The 17,236-nt window shown below is 39.2% G+C and overlaps 1 protein-coding gene across 1 annotated transcript in view; it reads right to left on the reverse strand.

The window, feature by feature from the left end:
• The window catches only part of atp1a2a (ATPase Na+/K+ transporting subunit alpha 2a), a 50,551-nt gene that overhangs the window by 25,368 nt on the left and 7,947 nt on the right, over positions 1-17,236 (reverse strand). The window contains exons 7-11 of the mRNA XM_031754938.2: positions 15,018-15,135; positions 10,407-10,675; positions 8,588-8,786; positions 7,479-7,588; positions 1,250-1,384 (exon numbers count right to left, since the gene is read on the reverse strand). Of these exons, the coding sequence (XP_031610798.2) occupies positions 1,250-1,384; positions 7,479-7,588; positions 8,588-8,786; positions 10,407-10,675; positions 15,018-15,135 (831 nt within the window). The remainder of the gene's footprint in view (positions 1-1,249; positions 1,385-7,478; positions 7,589-8,587; positions 8,787-10,406; positions 10,676-15,017; positions 15,136-17,236) is intronic.

The raw sequence follows: 17,236 nt of genomic DNA on the forward strand, positions 1-17,236 counted from the left end.
CACAACTGCCTCTCGACTACAGATACTGTATGGGAAATGTTTGTTCAATTTTATTAAAAAATAGCTTCTCCTCAAAAATTTTTAATCCACTTTGGTGAAAAAATAAAAATGCAGAGCATGCTTGTCTTTGCTCAGTCTCATAAGAAGCTACCTTTGCAAATGTTTGATATTGTCTAGCATGATGGCAAATTTTAATTAGGGATGTACATCCTGGTCTTCTCACCTGTTCTTCTCCCAGCATGTTAGGCCTTTTTATTCAGGCACTGTTTATAAGCAGGTTACCCACCCATTTACAATTCAATAGCATATTCAACATACAATAAATTTACAAATGGAATTTCTGTGCATTGAAAGGCAACAACAGAGCACTTTCTTTGTATCCCAGCCAAGCCAGTTCATAATCCTGATGTATCTTTCTAACACAAATAAAACACATTGCAGAGCTTTAATGCTGCAACAGTTTTTCCTGTGACCAACAATGCTGCGTTTGTGGCTTGTTGGGCAGCTTCCAAGCATGAATGCGTGCAGCAGTGTGAATTTTAAGCAGGGTGTCTCTGGTAAAAGAGCAGACATGTTCAGGCTGCCTTCCCTCAGTAGAAAAAGGTTAAAAAATGAATATGCATGATTTAGTTCTGGCATATAAGGAAAAAATTCTGGTTTTTTCCCTTTCATGGACGTCTTGGAAATCTGTGTGAACTACTCACCACAGCTCTGACAGAGTTGTGAAAGATCATTTAAACTAAATAGAGGAATAACCTCTTAATTGAAATGAATGAATGAATAAAATGAATACATTAAAAATAAAACCACTGGAACTGCAACCCAAGAGATCTGGACCCATACTGACATTTTAAAGACTTTGTGCTTGACTTTCACTAAGTTTCATGACATTATTTGGTTTTGTGTAGTCTTGCTCACACTGATTACATAAGAAATCTAGATTCTTACAACACTGAAAAAATTATTTTAATACAAAAATTGACAGAAAAGCAACCAGTTTTATGTGATAACATATGTTAGTGAAGCTGTCATAAACATAAAATTGGTCAAGATTAGAAATAAATACCTCCTCTGGCTAGTGTGCAACAATATCTATTTACATAACAGTTACTCCATTACATTTTTAGGTTGCTTAATATATTTATATATACAAAAACCCAGAATGCACCGTGATAAATTTCAGCCTTGTGTTAATTTTCTCATCAGTTCAAGCCCAAAGCCATGACGTGACACTAGTCTCATGCAATACCTGATATTTGTTGGTGGAGTTGAATGGGATCTCTGCCACTTTGGGGTTTGCGGCTCTCATGTCACGAACACTCCCACAGCACACCTCGATGCATTTCAACAGAGCTGACTCTGATGCGTCCCCCGCTGTCTCCCTCTGGGGAAACACACACAGGAGCACATTAGCACAGTCACTAACATATGCATATTAGGAAATGAGTGTTGTCTGTCTCATTGCCTGTGTTTATCGTACTGCAGTGGAGGGAAGCTTTGGCATTATGTGTTATTTAATTGATTAAAACACTAGCTGAGATAACTGAGAGGACTTCCTTTACATCCATTATGTTTCTTATTAATTATGCAGGTAGTGGAGTATGATCTGAATTACCAATGCTGGCCACAACATTGTTGTCTAAGTTAATAACTTAATGTAAAAGAAATGAATGTTTTTCCCTTTTTTTTAAATCTACAAGATGAGGAAGAGTTTTATTAAAACAGCTCAGTTTCTTCAGGAAAAATATAGCTAATTAGTTGGGTACATATGCTGTTTGTAAACTCTCAAGGGCAGCTTCTAAAGGTCTTGATGATTTTCTAAATAAATACTGTTGGAAGAAGACATTTGAGTATTGCCTGTTGGCAATAATCAGTAGCAAAGTGTTTGCGAAGATTGTAGTAAATGAGTAAATTATTTGGTTATATTTTTCCAATAGTGGCGTGAAGAAATAATATACTCGGGGAAATTCAGGGAGAAAAGGTTAATTTTGATGCTCGATCTATTTATCTGGCATGTAGGGCAGCAACAAAGACTTTACACTTCAGTCTGTCCTGGGGCCAGTTTCTCAGCGATGCTCCAGCTGTAGCTGGGGGTCTTCAGCTCTGTTTCCACAGACCACCCACATGTGTGTCGCCGGTGGTGAAGAACTGTCCTTGATGGAGTTATTTTCTCGAATGCCTGAGTAAACCATATTTAATTAAAGCGCTCTTTAAATCATTTGTGCTAGCTGTTATGATGACCTATAAAAACCTGAACCCACTGTTTATAGCCGTGCGAATAAAGGCATGTAAGAGGTGTGTCATTTCCTTAAGATGATAGAAATTCATCTGTTTAATGTTGCATTTTAATCTAAAACGTGATATTTTTCTAACCCAAACCAATTAATTCTACTCTTGTGCAAACACTGAGTCCAACAAAACACAAACTTCAGTATAACAAATTATCTCAGATCATATTCAATGAGGTCATTTAGCTTGACGGCAATTTTTTTCTGTGTAGCTACATGTGACCTTAATTCAAAAGAAAAAGCTTCATTAGTCTTAACATGTGTAAACTGCTTCCACATGAAGACACATACAGAGTAACTTCAAGTATAAGCTACACTACATGTGTTTGTACTATCGCAGATGAAAGACATCCAACGAGAAAGAACCGTGGCAATATTTTTGGTCATGGCTGGAAAACAGATTTTAATATTGCACACAAAGAGGGCTTCAAAGTTGGCCGTTATAACAGTCTGTGACTAAAAGCAGCCTGGGAAAGAAATTTAGAAAGACCATCTTACAACGTGTCTGCTGATAAGATCTACATCTGCTAACCAATGAATGGGAAAGGAGCTGGGAGATAACGCGCTGATCAAAAATATATGGGTGTCAAAGTGGGAAAAAGCAAACCTAATGTTTGGGATTCTAATAAAAAAATGTAATTTATTGAGCTGTGGCAGCACAAGATTGATGTGTCCTCTAGCTGTTTTCAAGGAGGTTGTAGTATGGAGCGAAATATCGTGGGAATTGATGCCTTGTGGGGAGTGAATCAGTGGGTACAATCTGCATACATCAAACTTGATGTTGTACCTAAGTTTATTAGATCCATGTCTCAGAGTGTGCCCTGCAATAAAGTTTACACAGATGGTAAGAAGTCTCCCAGTAGTATTATTCTCTTTTTCCTAGAAGCAGCTTGTTTGATATTTCTTTGTTTTTGGAGGTTTATCAGCTTTAACTTGTCTGATAAAGTTGCTTGCTGTGATACTTGGATAATTTTAGAGAAAATTCTCTTTTGATAACCTGTGAAATCCACCTTCATAAAAATTCCATGATATTAACGGCATTTCAAACCGCTCTTAGAGCCAATTTATTAAAATCCATGCTAAACTGATTGACCTGACACCCAATACACCAGTGGGAGTGAAACCAAGACAAGAAATTTCTCTTTGTTTCTGTTTATTCATTCATGAACAGCCGCCAAACAAGGACACGCACTCCACAAGATTTGTCCTTGTCTGTGCCTTTTCATGAATGAATAAATAGATCATGGAAATTCCATTTTTCCTCATTTCCAGAGTAAGATGGGGAGTTGTTCGCGTAATGTTAACGGAGCCTCAACTGCTGTGTTCGAGGGCTGCTGGGATATACGCATGTCACTTAATCCAAGGAGGAATTCTGGGCACCTTGAGGGGTACAGAGGCTGCACTGGCACCATCTGCTCCCATCTGAGTCAAGAAGCTGTAATCCCTGTCACTGAGAGCCATACTGAGAATTTCTTCAGGTCAATGTAGCACAGTTTGGAGGGGCAGCAGTCGGTAGAAGACGGAGATATTATTGACTTACCTTCCCAGCAGTGTGTGTGTTTGTGTATCTGTGCTGGGGGAGTCATTTCCAGGGGGGCATTGGATTATCCTCTGTGTCTGTGTATTTATGTGTGAGAGAGATGCCAAGCCAAGTGTCAAGTGGTACTGACAAATTATTTTTATGGGTTGTTTTCATTCCCCTGTGGCTGCCATGCAGCTGAGGATGGGCTGACCGCAGGAGAGAATACAAACTACCTTTGCTCAAGTATGGCATAAGAAGATGGTTTGGTAACCAGTCCGTTAAACTCAGATAACAACTTTAAAATCTGATCAGAAGGGCAGGGAACATAATTGGCATGCTGGCCCCATCTTTTCCCTCTCGTCTCATCCGAGAGATGTTTGAAGAGACAGCGAGAAGGGAGGGCCTCGAAATTACCAGAGACCCGAACCACATCCTGTACAAAGAGCCGGAGCCGATACCCTCAGGCAGAAGGTATGAAAACTCAACATGGAAAATAAAAATTTCCACTATCAGAGATCTGTGTAATACTCTTTCTGATAAGAGACACAATAACGGCTACTCTAATGTAAAGCACGCTGCTTACGTTTCTTTTGAAGTGTTTACACTTTTCTTGAGCACAGTCCCATTATGCTTTTCAGCGTTACGCATTTCAAAGGAGAATATTGTGCTTTTAACCTCTAATACACTCAGTATGAGAGCTGATGGCGTGATTCATTTAAAGATAAACTGTATGATCATTCAGAAAACATACATCTTTAATATGCTCATATTTGCATAATGCAAACAGCAGTAGTGGCATGTCGTGCTGTTGTATACCTACGCCGCTCTACATTTCAGAGGCAAATGTTTTCCTTCTAGCTTCGCTACATTTGTATTATTTATGTACACCAGTTAATTTTCAGATTGAGATTTCAAATTGAATCTCTGTTAACAACGTTAACCTCATAGATTAAATTGCCGGCAGTATGTGCAAACGTTTAAATTAGCCCCCGCTTGAACAACTGCAACGTGCAAACTGCAAACGCCAGATATATGATGTAATAAGTATTATAATAACATGATCAGGTCTATTCTTCAGCGTGAACTTTAAATACATTTTAAATTTATTATGTAGTTTTACATTTTTTTATTAGGGTCTTTTACACTTATACTACTTTTACATGGCTTTATTGCCACTTTGAGTTAAGCACATATTCAAGCATATAAATCTTAGATCGGAAGTATCGCCATTTTGTCTGCATGGAACATTAAAAGAAGCTAAGATGTGTAACAAGTGCTTTGATTTATGTTACAAAAGCTGCTGCTGTTTGACTCTGCTTTTTGCATTTTTCTGTACTTTAACTTTAAAGCTATTTTAGCAACAAATGCAAAGGTATGTGAAGTTGATCTATCTGTACCTGTGGGCACAACAACAGCACTTATAGGATTAACAGTTTTCAGTCTTGTCATGAATTAAACTGACAGAAACCCAAACATTTTGTTTTTTAAATCTTTTTTTAGATTTAGTGAGTGAATACTGATTTCACCACTTCTTATTTTGGAGTGACAACTCAGCTAACACTTCCCACATGTTGTTAAGTTCACCCTACTGGCGAACCTCGTTGCCAAAAATCATGTCATGAATAATGTGCATGCATTATTTGATCCAAATATAAAAGACCCACTCAGAATACCCTTGGATTAAACTAAAAGTGGTATACTCCACCTTTTTAGGGAGTAGAGATAATTCATGAAGCTGAAATATAAATGCAAAGTTTTAAGTAACTTGATGTTATAGCGTGAGCGCTGCTGTGTTGCATGGTATACATGGGGCAGGTACATATATATTTTTCATGCTGCATTGCATATAACCACTTATAAATCCCAAACGACATTTATCTTTCAGTACAGCAGGTTATTTTTTTTTCTCCAAGGATGGTGAAGCGCATCCTTCCTTACCCTGCTTTTGATTGGTGAATACTCATTGCCTTCGTTGGTTGGTTTGGCTGGGTTTGGACATGAGGTGTGATGACTAGCTGGAGTAAGCCAATCAGAGACAAGAGGAGAGTGGGTTATGCCCACACAGTGTATATAAAAGATAGATGTAGCCTCTGGGGCTAAAGCCTTGAACCTCGGTTCTTTCTGCCAGCCAGCAGTGCGTGACTATTTTGGTTGCAAAAAGAAACCTGGTAATAATAGAAGTGTTTGAGAACACGCTCATTTTCTCTTGATTTATGACCTCTGTAACATTTCCTTGACATGTTTAAGTCTCAGTCTCTAGTCTTACTGAATACAACGTGATTTTTTAAAAATATATAAGGTTCTATTTAAAGTAAGATAGAATATATTTAAAAAGTGCATGCTTTAGACTTGTGATTGACAAGTCACTAACCTATGAATGTGTGGTGTCACATCCACCCCTCAGCTGGTGACATATGGTTTCAAAAAAGGAAGATGGTGATAGAAACAATGCTCAACTTAAGATTTTAAAACAAGAGTCAAACTTATGTGTTAGGTAATGTAAGAGTGGCTTCATCCATCATTTATAGAGGCTATGTTCATGCATTTTCCATACTGAAGTTAAATAAATAAACATATAGTGCCTTCAGTGCTACATTATATGTGTCCAGTGTTCAAATGCTGGTAGAGCACTGAGTCAGGAATCGGTCGCTGTCCCTGGTTGCAGTTCTTGGGTTTTGAGTTTTGTTTGCATGTTTGTTTGTTTGTTTAGTTGGTCGGTTGGCTGTTGGTGCAAGTATAGCTTCTTGATCATTTTTAGGTGAAGTTATATCTATCTGTATATCTATCTATCTATATATAGATAGATATATACATTGCTGTGTTTTTGTTATCATCCTAGTATTACTTCTTGTTGTATTTAAGCTGTAGTCATTGCTTAGCGTGTGTATGGGATCTCTGAGTCACATTTTGCTTCAGATGAGTGTCAGCTTTCTGACTTCACAGAGTACAGTCACTTTCAGTTTTCTGTCTTTATTCCGCGTTTCCTTCCCCTCTGTTTTGTCTGGCATTGTCCCTCTGTGTAAATTAATTCAAGCATGTTTAAAATGTACTTTCATATTTCATGTCTCTGGTTCATTTCCTGTTTTACTTTGTTAGTTTTTTGTGTCTTGTTTTCAGTTTCACTTCCTCCCTGTCTGATTGTCTGGATTGTCTGCGCCCATTTCTTGTTATTCTCCTGTGTCTAATTCCTAATCAGTTGCCTGTATAAATTGTCCTGTCCCTCTATTTGTCTTGGTCATGTCATCCGCTTATGTCTGTTTAGTCCTGTATTGTTCTGCTTTGCTTTCAGAGTTCCTCCGTAGAGTTCTGGTCTCCCTCGTGCCTTGTGGATTAATGTTTGGATTTTATTGTATTGGACTTATCTGCTAATAAAGCTCGCTTTTAGTTGGATTCTTCACGCCTCTTCTGTGCTGCACTTTGGCTCCTTTACACCTCTACCCTCCACACACAAGCACTGTTTGTTCAAAAAGCTTATTTATATAGCTGCCTCTCCCTGTTTTATCTGAACCAAATTCATTGTGAATACTGCTCCTCTTCTTTGGAGATGAAGAGAGCAGAGGATATTGGGGGGAGAAAAATAAAGATTATACATACTTCTTCAGGCACCAATACACCAATAAGTGTGAGTGACTGGCAGTATAAATATATATATATATACTTTCTTTTACCATTACGGTGGGAAGGTGCTCCTGTCCGGGTTTGAAAACAGCTCTGTTGCAGAGGCCAGCCACGCGAGACAAAGCAGCCCAAGTAGGAGAGCTCTTGTCAAAACCCAAACCTGAGAGAATAGAAGAAGGAACTGTGTTAGGCTTTTTTTTAAAAGTAGGACTCATGCAGTATTTATGCTACTGACTTAACTCTCAGTTCACAGAGTACAACTGAATATTGTAGCTAAATAATAGAATCGGGGTCAGTTAAGTTGAACAATCACTGTTTCCTTGACAAAAGTGATTTTTCAAATCCCCAGTCTCTAAAATGCCATTCATTTTTAACTAGAGGGACTCAAAATAAAAGGTGTTTGGAAATGACTTGTATCAAAATTTCAACCCTCCCACCCAATTGCACTGAAAATGACCTTCACTCTACTGCAGGTGCCTGCATTCATTTTTCATATTTGCCTGGACTGTGTACAACGGGCTCCGTCACTGTTATTGTGGAAACAGACTGACACACTATGGCTGGGATTGTTGAGCTTGACACGGTCCAGTACAAAAGGCTAAAAAGGCTGCAGCAGCTGTAAAAATTGTCTGCATACTTTATGGAGAAAAAAAATTGAATACACTGTGTTTTTCGTAGCTCTTGCCTCGTTTCTCTTGTACAGCCTTTGTCAGCACCACTGGCTATTCCTTGTACGAGTTCACAATTGTCTGACTCAGGACTAATTAGTATTCATGGAACACCTGTTTTTTCTCCTGCCAGACCTTTTGGTTATTGCTAAAAGCTTCTTTAAAATTTGGCTCGATTTTCCACAGGAGTCAAGAAACCGATTGGTTCCACAGAAGCAGTCTTGCAGAGGAATTCTGGGAAAAGACATGTTTGTAGCTGAGGGTTATGCCGCCCACCGCATACCGCTGCTCAATTAATCCAAGCAGTAGAGTGAACAGCCTTGTTGGTTGGCGGTGTGAACATTGGACAGATGAATTTCAGCAGGTGGTCGCACTCCCCCCCTCTGCATCCCCCACTCCATCTCTCCTTTATATCTTTCACTCTCCAAGCTCTCTTTCTCTTTCCTTACTTTTCCCCTTGTTTTCCTCCTCTCCTTTCATCTCAGTCTTACCAGTCTGGTCCTCGGTGGTGTCCGCATCATGGATCTGGTTGTCGAACCACATGTGGGCCACCGTCATACGGTTCTGGGTCAGCGTGCCCGTCTTGTCGGAACAGATGGTGGAGGTGGAGCCGAGAGTCTCTACGGCCTCCAGGTTCTTTACCAGACAGTTCTTCTTGGCCATTCGCTTGGCAGTGAGAGTCAGACACACCTGGGAGGACGGTGGGAGGTGAGGGCAGAGAAAGAGTAGGGGAGGGAGGGAGAAAGAGGAGAGGCGAGGATGGATGATTGTGAAAGCATGTGTACGCAGCAGAGCATTCAAGTGTTTGTGCATGTGAAACCATGCGTGGTCCGGGTGCCTTCTCAATGAGAGTGTGTGTATGTGAGTGAGGATCTCGCTGGTTAGTTAACAGCAGGTGAACAAGAACATAAAAATATGATGAGTGGACATATTCCATATGTTACCCACATAGCAACTAATATATCACACAAAATGTACACACAAGCATTTCCACACATACCTTACTGTATGATGTATTTAAAGGGAATGCAACTAAAGAAACCAGCCACTGGAAGTTAATTTATTTTCTGTGACCACTGAAATGTCGACTGATGGCATTTAAAATGCCAGCTGGCATCCACCTCAACCTACTCTCTGTTTGTTGTTGTAGAAAAAGTTAGCTACATTTGTTTTTTGTAAGAACAACATTCGGTAATAAATCACTTTGCTGTGTTCTGTAAGATCATTAGACCTACACCTAACATTCAGCGAGGGTAAATTAGTGATAGGAAAAGCACAGGTGTAACTAATAACATTGATGATGGCGTGGTTCCATGTAGATGTGCCAGTAAACCGTGACAGTGAGCCAGCAGGCATGCCATCAGGGCTTTGGAACTGGCACATGTAAAGCTGCACTAATCAATATGTTTATGTCAACAATATCAAATGGGTATGAAAGCAGCTGCTCGAGATGAAAAGCCCGTGGGAAATTAATGCCACCTACTGCTATTTTCCTAATTTTTGTAAAGCCTTTAAGTCTTTTTTGTTTGTTTTTTTGGTTTCATTATTGCTGCCTGTGATCTTAAATTCCCATTATCAATAGACACAGACAGACTTCTGCTATACAAATTTAACAGGTGAAGAATGTCCATCAAAGCAAGAAAACAGAGCTTAAAAACAAATGAACTTTACATTTTCTTACAGTAATTTCAAAAGCTGGTTTCTGATCTCCCAAATTGCAAAAACACAAAGAAAGCAGCTTTAAGCAATCATGCTAATGATACCTTGTACAACCAAAAGCTAGACCGTAACCAAATGTACAAAAAGTAATCAAACATACCCACACACTACAGTCCACCCACCAGTCAGCTCCTGCTCTGCTCATTATGGTTCTTTACAGTTTATTTAAACAAAATCTCACTGTTAATGTAAAAACATGTACCTGTAAAAGCCCCCCCTGCAATCAACTTGAATCATATTCTTTGTTTAAAACTATCATTTCAAACACCATTTTGTATCTTTGTGCAGCACAGCCAGTTTCTCTTTCCCACATGGCTCCATTCACTTTCTTTTCCCAGAAGCATATTATGGCGTGATCTTGCTACAGGGGATTATTGTAAACTGAAGTGCACATTGTATCCTTGCAGCAAAGACAGAAAGAAGCTGTGCAGGGACATAAACTCTCATTAAACCGTTTAAACTGCTCGGCTATTTATAGAAAATCTTGCAGATATATTTTGGAGAAAATCATTATTATAAAACTTATTGTTCTAACAAAACAACAAACAAGAGGGAGAGAGACACACAAACACTCAGATACACTACACTCACAGTGACAGTAGCCAGAAGCCCCTCAGGCACATTAGCTACAATGATGCCAATGAGGAAAATGACGGCCTCCAGCCACGTGTATCCCAGGATGAGTGACAGGATGAAGAAACTGACTCCCAAGAAAACAGCCACACCAGTGATGATCTGGATGAAATGCTCGATCTCGATGCTGATGGGTGTCTGGCGGACCTCCAGCTCAGATGCCAGAGTGGCGATGCGACCCATCACCGTTCGGTCACCGGTGGCTATCACAATGCCACGAGCTGTACCTGCAGTAGGGGGTCATTAATTTAAATCAGTCATTCTGTTTACCACAAAGGGACATTACCGATAAAATTAGTTCAATGCAACTGCCTTGACTCAGTTAAAATTGGTTTACAGGAGATTTCTGTTCTGCAGGGCATAATACTGTAATTAGGATGATTGTGCAATAGATAAAACAAAAATAGGCCACAAAAAAACAGCAAAACATGAACAGCTGCACAGTGGAGACAGTATGAATTAAAATAAAATGTGATGATGATTTCACTCACTGGCCCTCTTTCCAACAAATAGTGTTTATATCTTTGTTTTAAATGTGTAACTAAAGTTATTGCTCGGATGTAATACAGGGTCTCATTCCAGTCTTTAGTGTAATTAGGAACAAGTGCGTGTGAAAATGCTCTTGTCTCAAAGTACAGCAGTAACTATTAAATAGGAGTTATTATTTTGAATCTAAAAGAACATTTTAATGGCTTGCTTAGTCATGTAATTCTGACAAGTAAAGGTGTTTGAATGTGAGAGTGCAAAGCTGTGGTTGGTCCAAAGGGGAAGGCTGCCATGAAGCTATGAGCTTTGTTATAAAGTCTTGCTGTCAGTGATTTCTTTTTTGGTGGGGGTCCAAACTGGAACTCAGTAGGATATTTTTGAAAGAAGAGTGGCATATACAATACTGTGCAAGAGTCAGGAGCCACCTCTCATTTCTTCATATATTTCTAGGAAAATGGGAAATAGTTCCAGGATTTATTGCAACATCCTGAAGCAGAGATGGAAATAGAATATGCAAGACAAAAAAAAAAAAAAAAGAGTTTGCACAATTTTAATGAGTTTGAAACTCAATATTCTGTATGACCACCTCTATGCTTCAGCACAGCTTGAACTCATTTGTGCAAGCTTTCTTCTGTTAATGACGAGTTGAACCAAAAATGTCAAATTTGGACTCCTCACTCCCATAAGACCTGTTGCCACTGATTTTCTGTGCACTTTTTGTGCAATATGACATACCTCAGCCTTTCCTCCCTGTTTTCCTGACAGCCACCTTTCTACAGAGACATTTCTGATGAGGCTTCAGTGAACAGTAGATGGATCATCTGAAGAGTCAGATGCATCTCTCAGGTTTTGTCAGGTCTTTGCTGGGGTTTTTTTCTTAAGGACATGACTTTCAGATACTGTTCATCTGCTGTAGATTATTTTTTCAAGGCTGCCACTTCTTTTGTCCTCCACTTGTGCAGTTTCCTAACATATTTCAAGGACTCACTGCACATCTTACACAGATATGCCAAGTTTTAAGCTAAAACACTAATAATAATAATAATGGTATTGTTAAGCAGTGTTGGGACTAACGCGTTATTATTTCTATAGCGCTTTTCAAGGCACCCAAAGCGCTTTTACATCGTGTACTCGTGTGGTGGATATCAGAGCTCCACAGATTCAATATGCCATTATTCATTCACGCTGACACATTCACACACTGGTGGAGGCAAGCTTGTTCACGGTTGTAGCCACAGCTGCCCTGGGGCAGACTGACAGAGGCGAGGCTGCCATATCGCGACAAAGCTGATCACAGCCCTCTCTGGCCAACACCAGTAGGCGGTGAGGGTAAAGTGTCTTGCCCAAGGACACAACGACCAGGACAGAAAGGCCTAGGATCGAACCGGCGACCTTCCGGTGACAGGTGCGCTTCCCAACCCCCTGAGCCACGGTCGCTCTTTGTGGAATCACAGTGTTAGTGCAACAATACTATTTTACGGCTGTCAGTCCGTGTTATGTTCGCCATTTTTTGTTGGTTCATCTAAAGAAATGCAAGTATGTGTTTTTGCAAAGTGTCTAAAGACACAATTTAAATTTGATTCTTTGGTTTGTTCGTTATGTATCAACAAAACACTGCTCCATCCCTCGAATTTAAAGTTATGTGCATTTTTTATGCCTGAATGATTTGTAGATCAGTGTTAAGTGGCTTAAAAAAAAAAAAGCTAAATATTATGAAACGAGGGGTGGCTCAAGAGTTTTGCACAGTACTGTAAATATGTGTTCTAAGCAGTATGTCTGAGGTATTATCTGATCCTTTAATAGAAATGTAGTTCCTGGTTGGGGTTCTTTGTGAATGGCTTGTCAGTGAACCAGGCAACAATAAAGAAAAAAACTCAATGATATTTGTTGGGAAATGAAAACGCACGGTTCTGTTTTCCTGACATTAATATTCAAGTGATTAGATTTTAGCCACTCATGCAAATGCTGAAGCACACAGGAAAACCTCTAGGCTCTCTGGACCAGAAGCCTGAGGTCCACATTCTGCATTAAATAGATATAAAACATTCACCAAACACACCATTTTTTTCTGTGCAATTAAAAATTAAATTAAAGTCTTTGAATGATTCATCAGTTCAGTAGTTAACAACATCAATTTGTTGTAGTCGCTAGTCAAGAAGCATCGGTTTTTCAAATGATGACTTTTTTTCTTTTTAAGACAGCTCTTCACATGAGAGGTCGTGAGATTACAGACCACTAGGTGCGAGTTACAGCTTTCAGCTGAGTGACCAGATGCTCTCACTGCTGTAGTGAGACTCAGAGTTCTCAGAGTAATATGTGAAGGGGCAAACAAGTGTAAACAGCGTGGATACCGTGGACACTGCAGACGATGCACTCTAATGTGTAAACAATGACGAGGTTCGATGGCGAGACATAACTCGTGATAGATGGAGGTGAATTACAGGTGTTGGCCAGCGATCGGTGGTTGGATGGACTGAGCAGATGCTTGAGAAAGTGGATGAGGAGAGAATCCAAATAAGCAGACTCTACCTTATCCTCTGAAATGTGAAAACTGTGAGTTACTCTGCGTAACCAGCACAGTTTCTGACAGAGATTTTTCCGTATGTAGGTATGTCTTTGATTTTTGAAGAAAAGCACACTTAGTTATATACAATAACTAACCGCAGATGTTGCCAATTAATGATTAATTGAATCATAATTGTGAATCTTTTATGATTTTTAAATCGAATAGACATGCAGAGGTCCATTTTCAACAACTGTCACTCCCGTGTTGCACTGGCACATTGTGTTAGCTAATGCAAGTTTATCATGTTTGAAAGCTAATTTATCATTTAAAAACCTTTTTCCAATTATGCTGGCACAGCTGAAAACTGTTCTGCTGATTAAAGAAGGAAAAAAATAGCTTGTTGAGCGTCTGTAGCATCACCCTCTGTGGGTTTGATTATAGCCTTAAAATGTCCCGCAAAAAATAACTTTCTTCTGAAATTCATCAGAGTGTTCTTGTTCTAAGAAACGAAGAGTATTCTGTGTGCTAAATTGCCAGGAAAAATAAGCTTTGTACAACTGTGCTCTACTCGTTTACAAACCAGCACAATCTGGTGGGGACTATTTAATGAAGCTTCCTCTTGAGGACCTGAGCGGTGTTTCTTAAATTGTACTTGTAATCTTGCTCAGTCTCTCCCACGTCTTGTTCTACTCTGGTTAGGGTCAGTTTGCAGTACACTCCTTTTATATGCAATCCTGCTTCTTTTCAGGAAGCCCTCCAACTGAATAGCCTTCGATTTTAAAGAAAGACTTTCAGAATGTCCATTACATCTGAACCCATAAAAGCCGATCTTCCACACACCCAGCCAAATTTATTGTTTCTTTAATCAGCACATCTTTCAGCTGTGCTAACATAATCAAAGCCCGTTAACATGCTAAACCTGCATTAGGGAGCATAATGTGCCATTTGAACACAAGAGTGCTGAAAATGGGCCTCCGTACACCCACACAGGTATTCCATTAAATTACAGCATTTCTGATTGGTTTAATGTTCAATTAGTTGGAAACAAATGTGCATTTCAAAAACAAGGACAAACACTTCTGAGTTTGTAGATAAGTAGGATGTACTTTTTTTAACACTTCACTTTCATAAAAAAAAAAAAATCTCTAAATTAAGTCAGAATGAGCTCCACAAACGTGTGGCCAAAACGCAGATCTTCAAAGATAACATGCAAGTGTTCAGAACTGTTCAAAAAATCTAGCTTCTAAAATTTCATGATAACTCCATCAACATTAGATGTTCTTTTAATGTACATCTTGTTCAAAAATCTATCTGATAAAATCCCTTTGAAACTTGATGACTGACAGCCACTGACCACTTAAATTCCCAGTGACTCAATCTCAGATGAAAATGCTTATTACTAATCCTCATGCATTCAGCATGAGCAGCTACACACTGCGCGGTGCAGTGTACGGATCATGTACTGGAACACATTCACGGATGGGTGGTAAAGCAAAATGATGCTGATCTCCAGATGGCTTAAAGGAAGACATTTAGAGCTGATAAGAGACAATCTTGGCCAGATGTGGCCTACTGACCCTCGACACAGTTTGTGGAAAAGAAACAGATGTTGCGGGTCTCCAGAGGATTCTCGTGCGTGAACTCCGGGGAGCGCGTCTGAGGCTCAGATTCTCCCGTCAGAGAGGAGTTGTCCACCTTCACAGGGAGAGAGAGAAAAAGGATGTGAGCGCGGTGTTATCAGAGAGACTGAAGAGGTGAAACTGACAGAGTGGAAATGGGGAAAAAAAGGACTTTATAACAACAAGTGATATAGCGCTCTTGTCTTGTCAAAACTGTGTTCTGATCTAGGTGCTCGCTGCAACACGGTGGAGAAATTTGAACCACTGAGAGAAACTTTCACCCTATTCAGCAACAGCAAGTGCAGCTGCAGAAAAGATATTTTCTATACTGGTAGGACCTACAACATTATCTGATTTCCACACAAGTCATAAAAAGCAGATAAATTAGACCTAATTAAATACAGGTAAGATATTAGACTTGGTAAAACGATACAATATTACATATCAGTGAGGGAGAAAGGTGTGTGAAACTCTAGGAGTAGCATTCAATTTAAAGGTGAAATGAATCAGGGATGACAATTAGGTGAAAGTGAGCGGCCCGTTTTCATGGTAGGTTTATTCCCATCCCCATGTACAAAATGTATTATGGCTCAAACAAAGGAGATTTCTGAGGATCTGAGAAAAACGGATGTTCAGGATCATCAGACTGGGAAAATGTTGAAATGTATAATCCTTCTCTGGAGAATATGGACAACTTCGTAGTCAGACAGACAAAAGAAATTAAAGATCTTTGTTGCTCACTTCAGGTGTGCTCAATGAAAAAAACAAAACAAAACAAAAAATACTACAATTAAAGGCATTTAGTAGTCTGCCTGGTCGGTCACAAAGGAACTCAATGCGAAAGGCCACTTTTACATTGGCTAATGATTCCACCATCAGAAGACTAACTAAACAGCATTGGTGTATATAACAGGATTGTAAGGTTTGTGAAGCCCATCTGTATGTCTGCTACCAACTGCTTAAACAAGAAGGCTGTTCTGACAGTGCTTTATGGATCGGTTCAATGAGAAATGTTGTAGAAAATATACATATAACATATATTCACTGACCACAACGTTAGGTGCACTCGTTCATCTGTTGATGTAAATATCAAATCAGCCAATACCTTGGTGTATGGTCAAGATGACCTGCTCAAGCTCATTTAAGTGACTTTGAACATGGCACGGTTGTTGGTGCCAGAGCTGCTGGTGATAGCTCCTTAAAGCTGAATGCATCACATCAAGTTCAAATGATATCAAAACGGTTTCTCCAATGTGACAAAGAGTAAAATGGGCTTCAGAGACATCAGATCTCAAGTCAACAAAGCACCTTTGGGATGTGGTGGATTGTGGATGTGCAGCCAACACATCCATGCCATCTGGCATCTTTTCGTCTTCTTGCATTTGATTTTTTATTTAATGTTTTTCACTTTATTGAATTGAAAAATTGAAAAATTATTATTATTATTATTGTTATTATGAATGCATAATGATATTGTGTCAGTGGAAAGCCCTGGGATAGACACTAGTGTTTCCAAAACCTTGTTGAATCCATCCATGAAGAATTAAAACAGGCAACTGCCCACATTTAGTTTAGATGTTTAATCAGTGACCAAGTCAGATATTTTTTATTTCAGTTATCTAAATCTGGTCCTCTTTATTTTCTTTTAAGACCTTTGTCAGAGTCAGATGAACCTTTAGGTCATATTTATGCAGAAAATATTAAGAAATCTCCAAGCGAGCGTGCAGACCTTACTCTGACTCGACATAAAAAAAGACGAAAATTTAATCAAAACCAGATTAATCTTTCACACAAAATATGTATACAAAATGCCCTTTCCCTGGCTCATCAGTATGAGGTGAATTCTACAGGAACAATCTGACTCAGTTTTTCATTAAACTGCAAATCTGAAGCAGACAACTAGCCGCTCAAACATCGTGTTTGAATGTGATTACGTGGTGGCTTGGAAACGAGCCAAAATGAAAGCATTTTCTGGGTGATGTAAATATGGTCATAGCTAACACAACAACAGTTTTCGCATGTAAAACTGCACATTGCTTGTTGGCAGGGGAAAAGGCTTTAACAAGAACATGTTTAAAAAAAACATTCAGAAAACATTATTGAAATCATTTTTAAGGGGAACTGGGAAAAGTGGACAGTCCACATGAAATAACAGGAAGTGAGACAGTCTCGTCTTA

This window comes from Oreochromis aureus, linkage group 18 (assembly GCF_013358895.1).
Source record: "Oreochromis aureus strain Israel breed Guangdong linkage group 18, ZZ_aureus, whole genome shotgun sequence".
NCBI classification, from domain to species: Eukaryota; Metazoa; Chordata; class Actinopteri; order Cichliformes; family Cichlidae; genus Oreochromis; species Oreochromis aureus.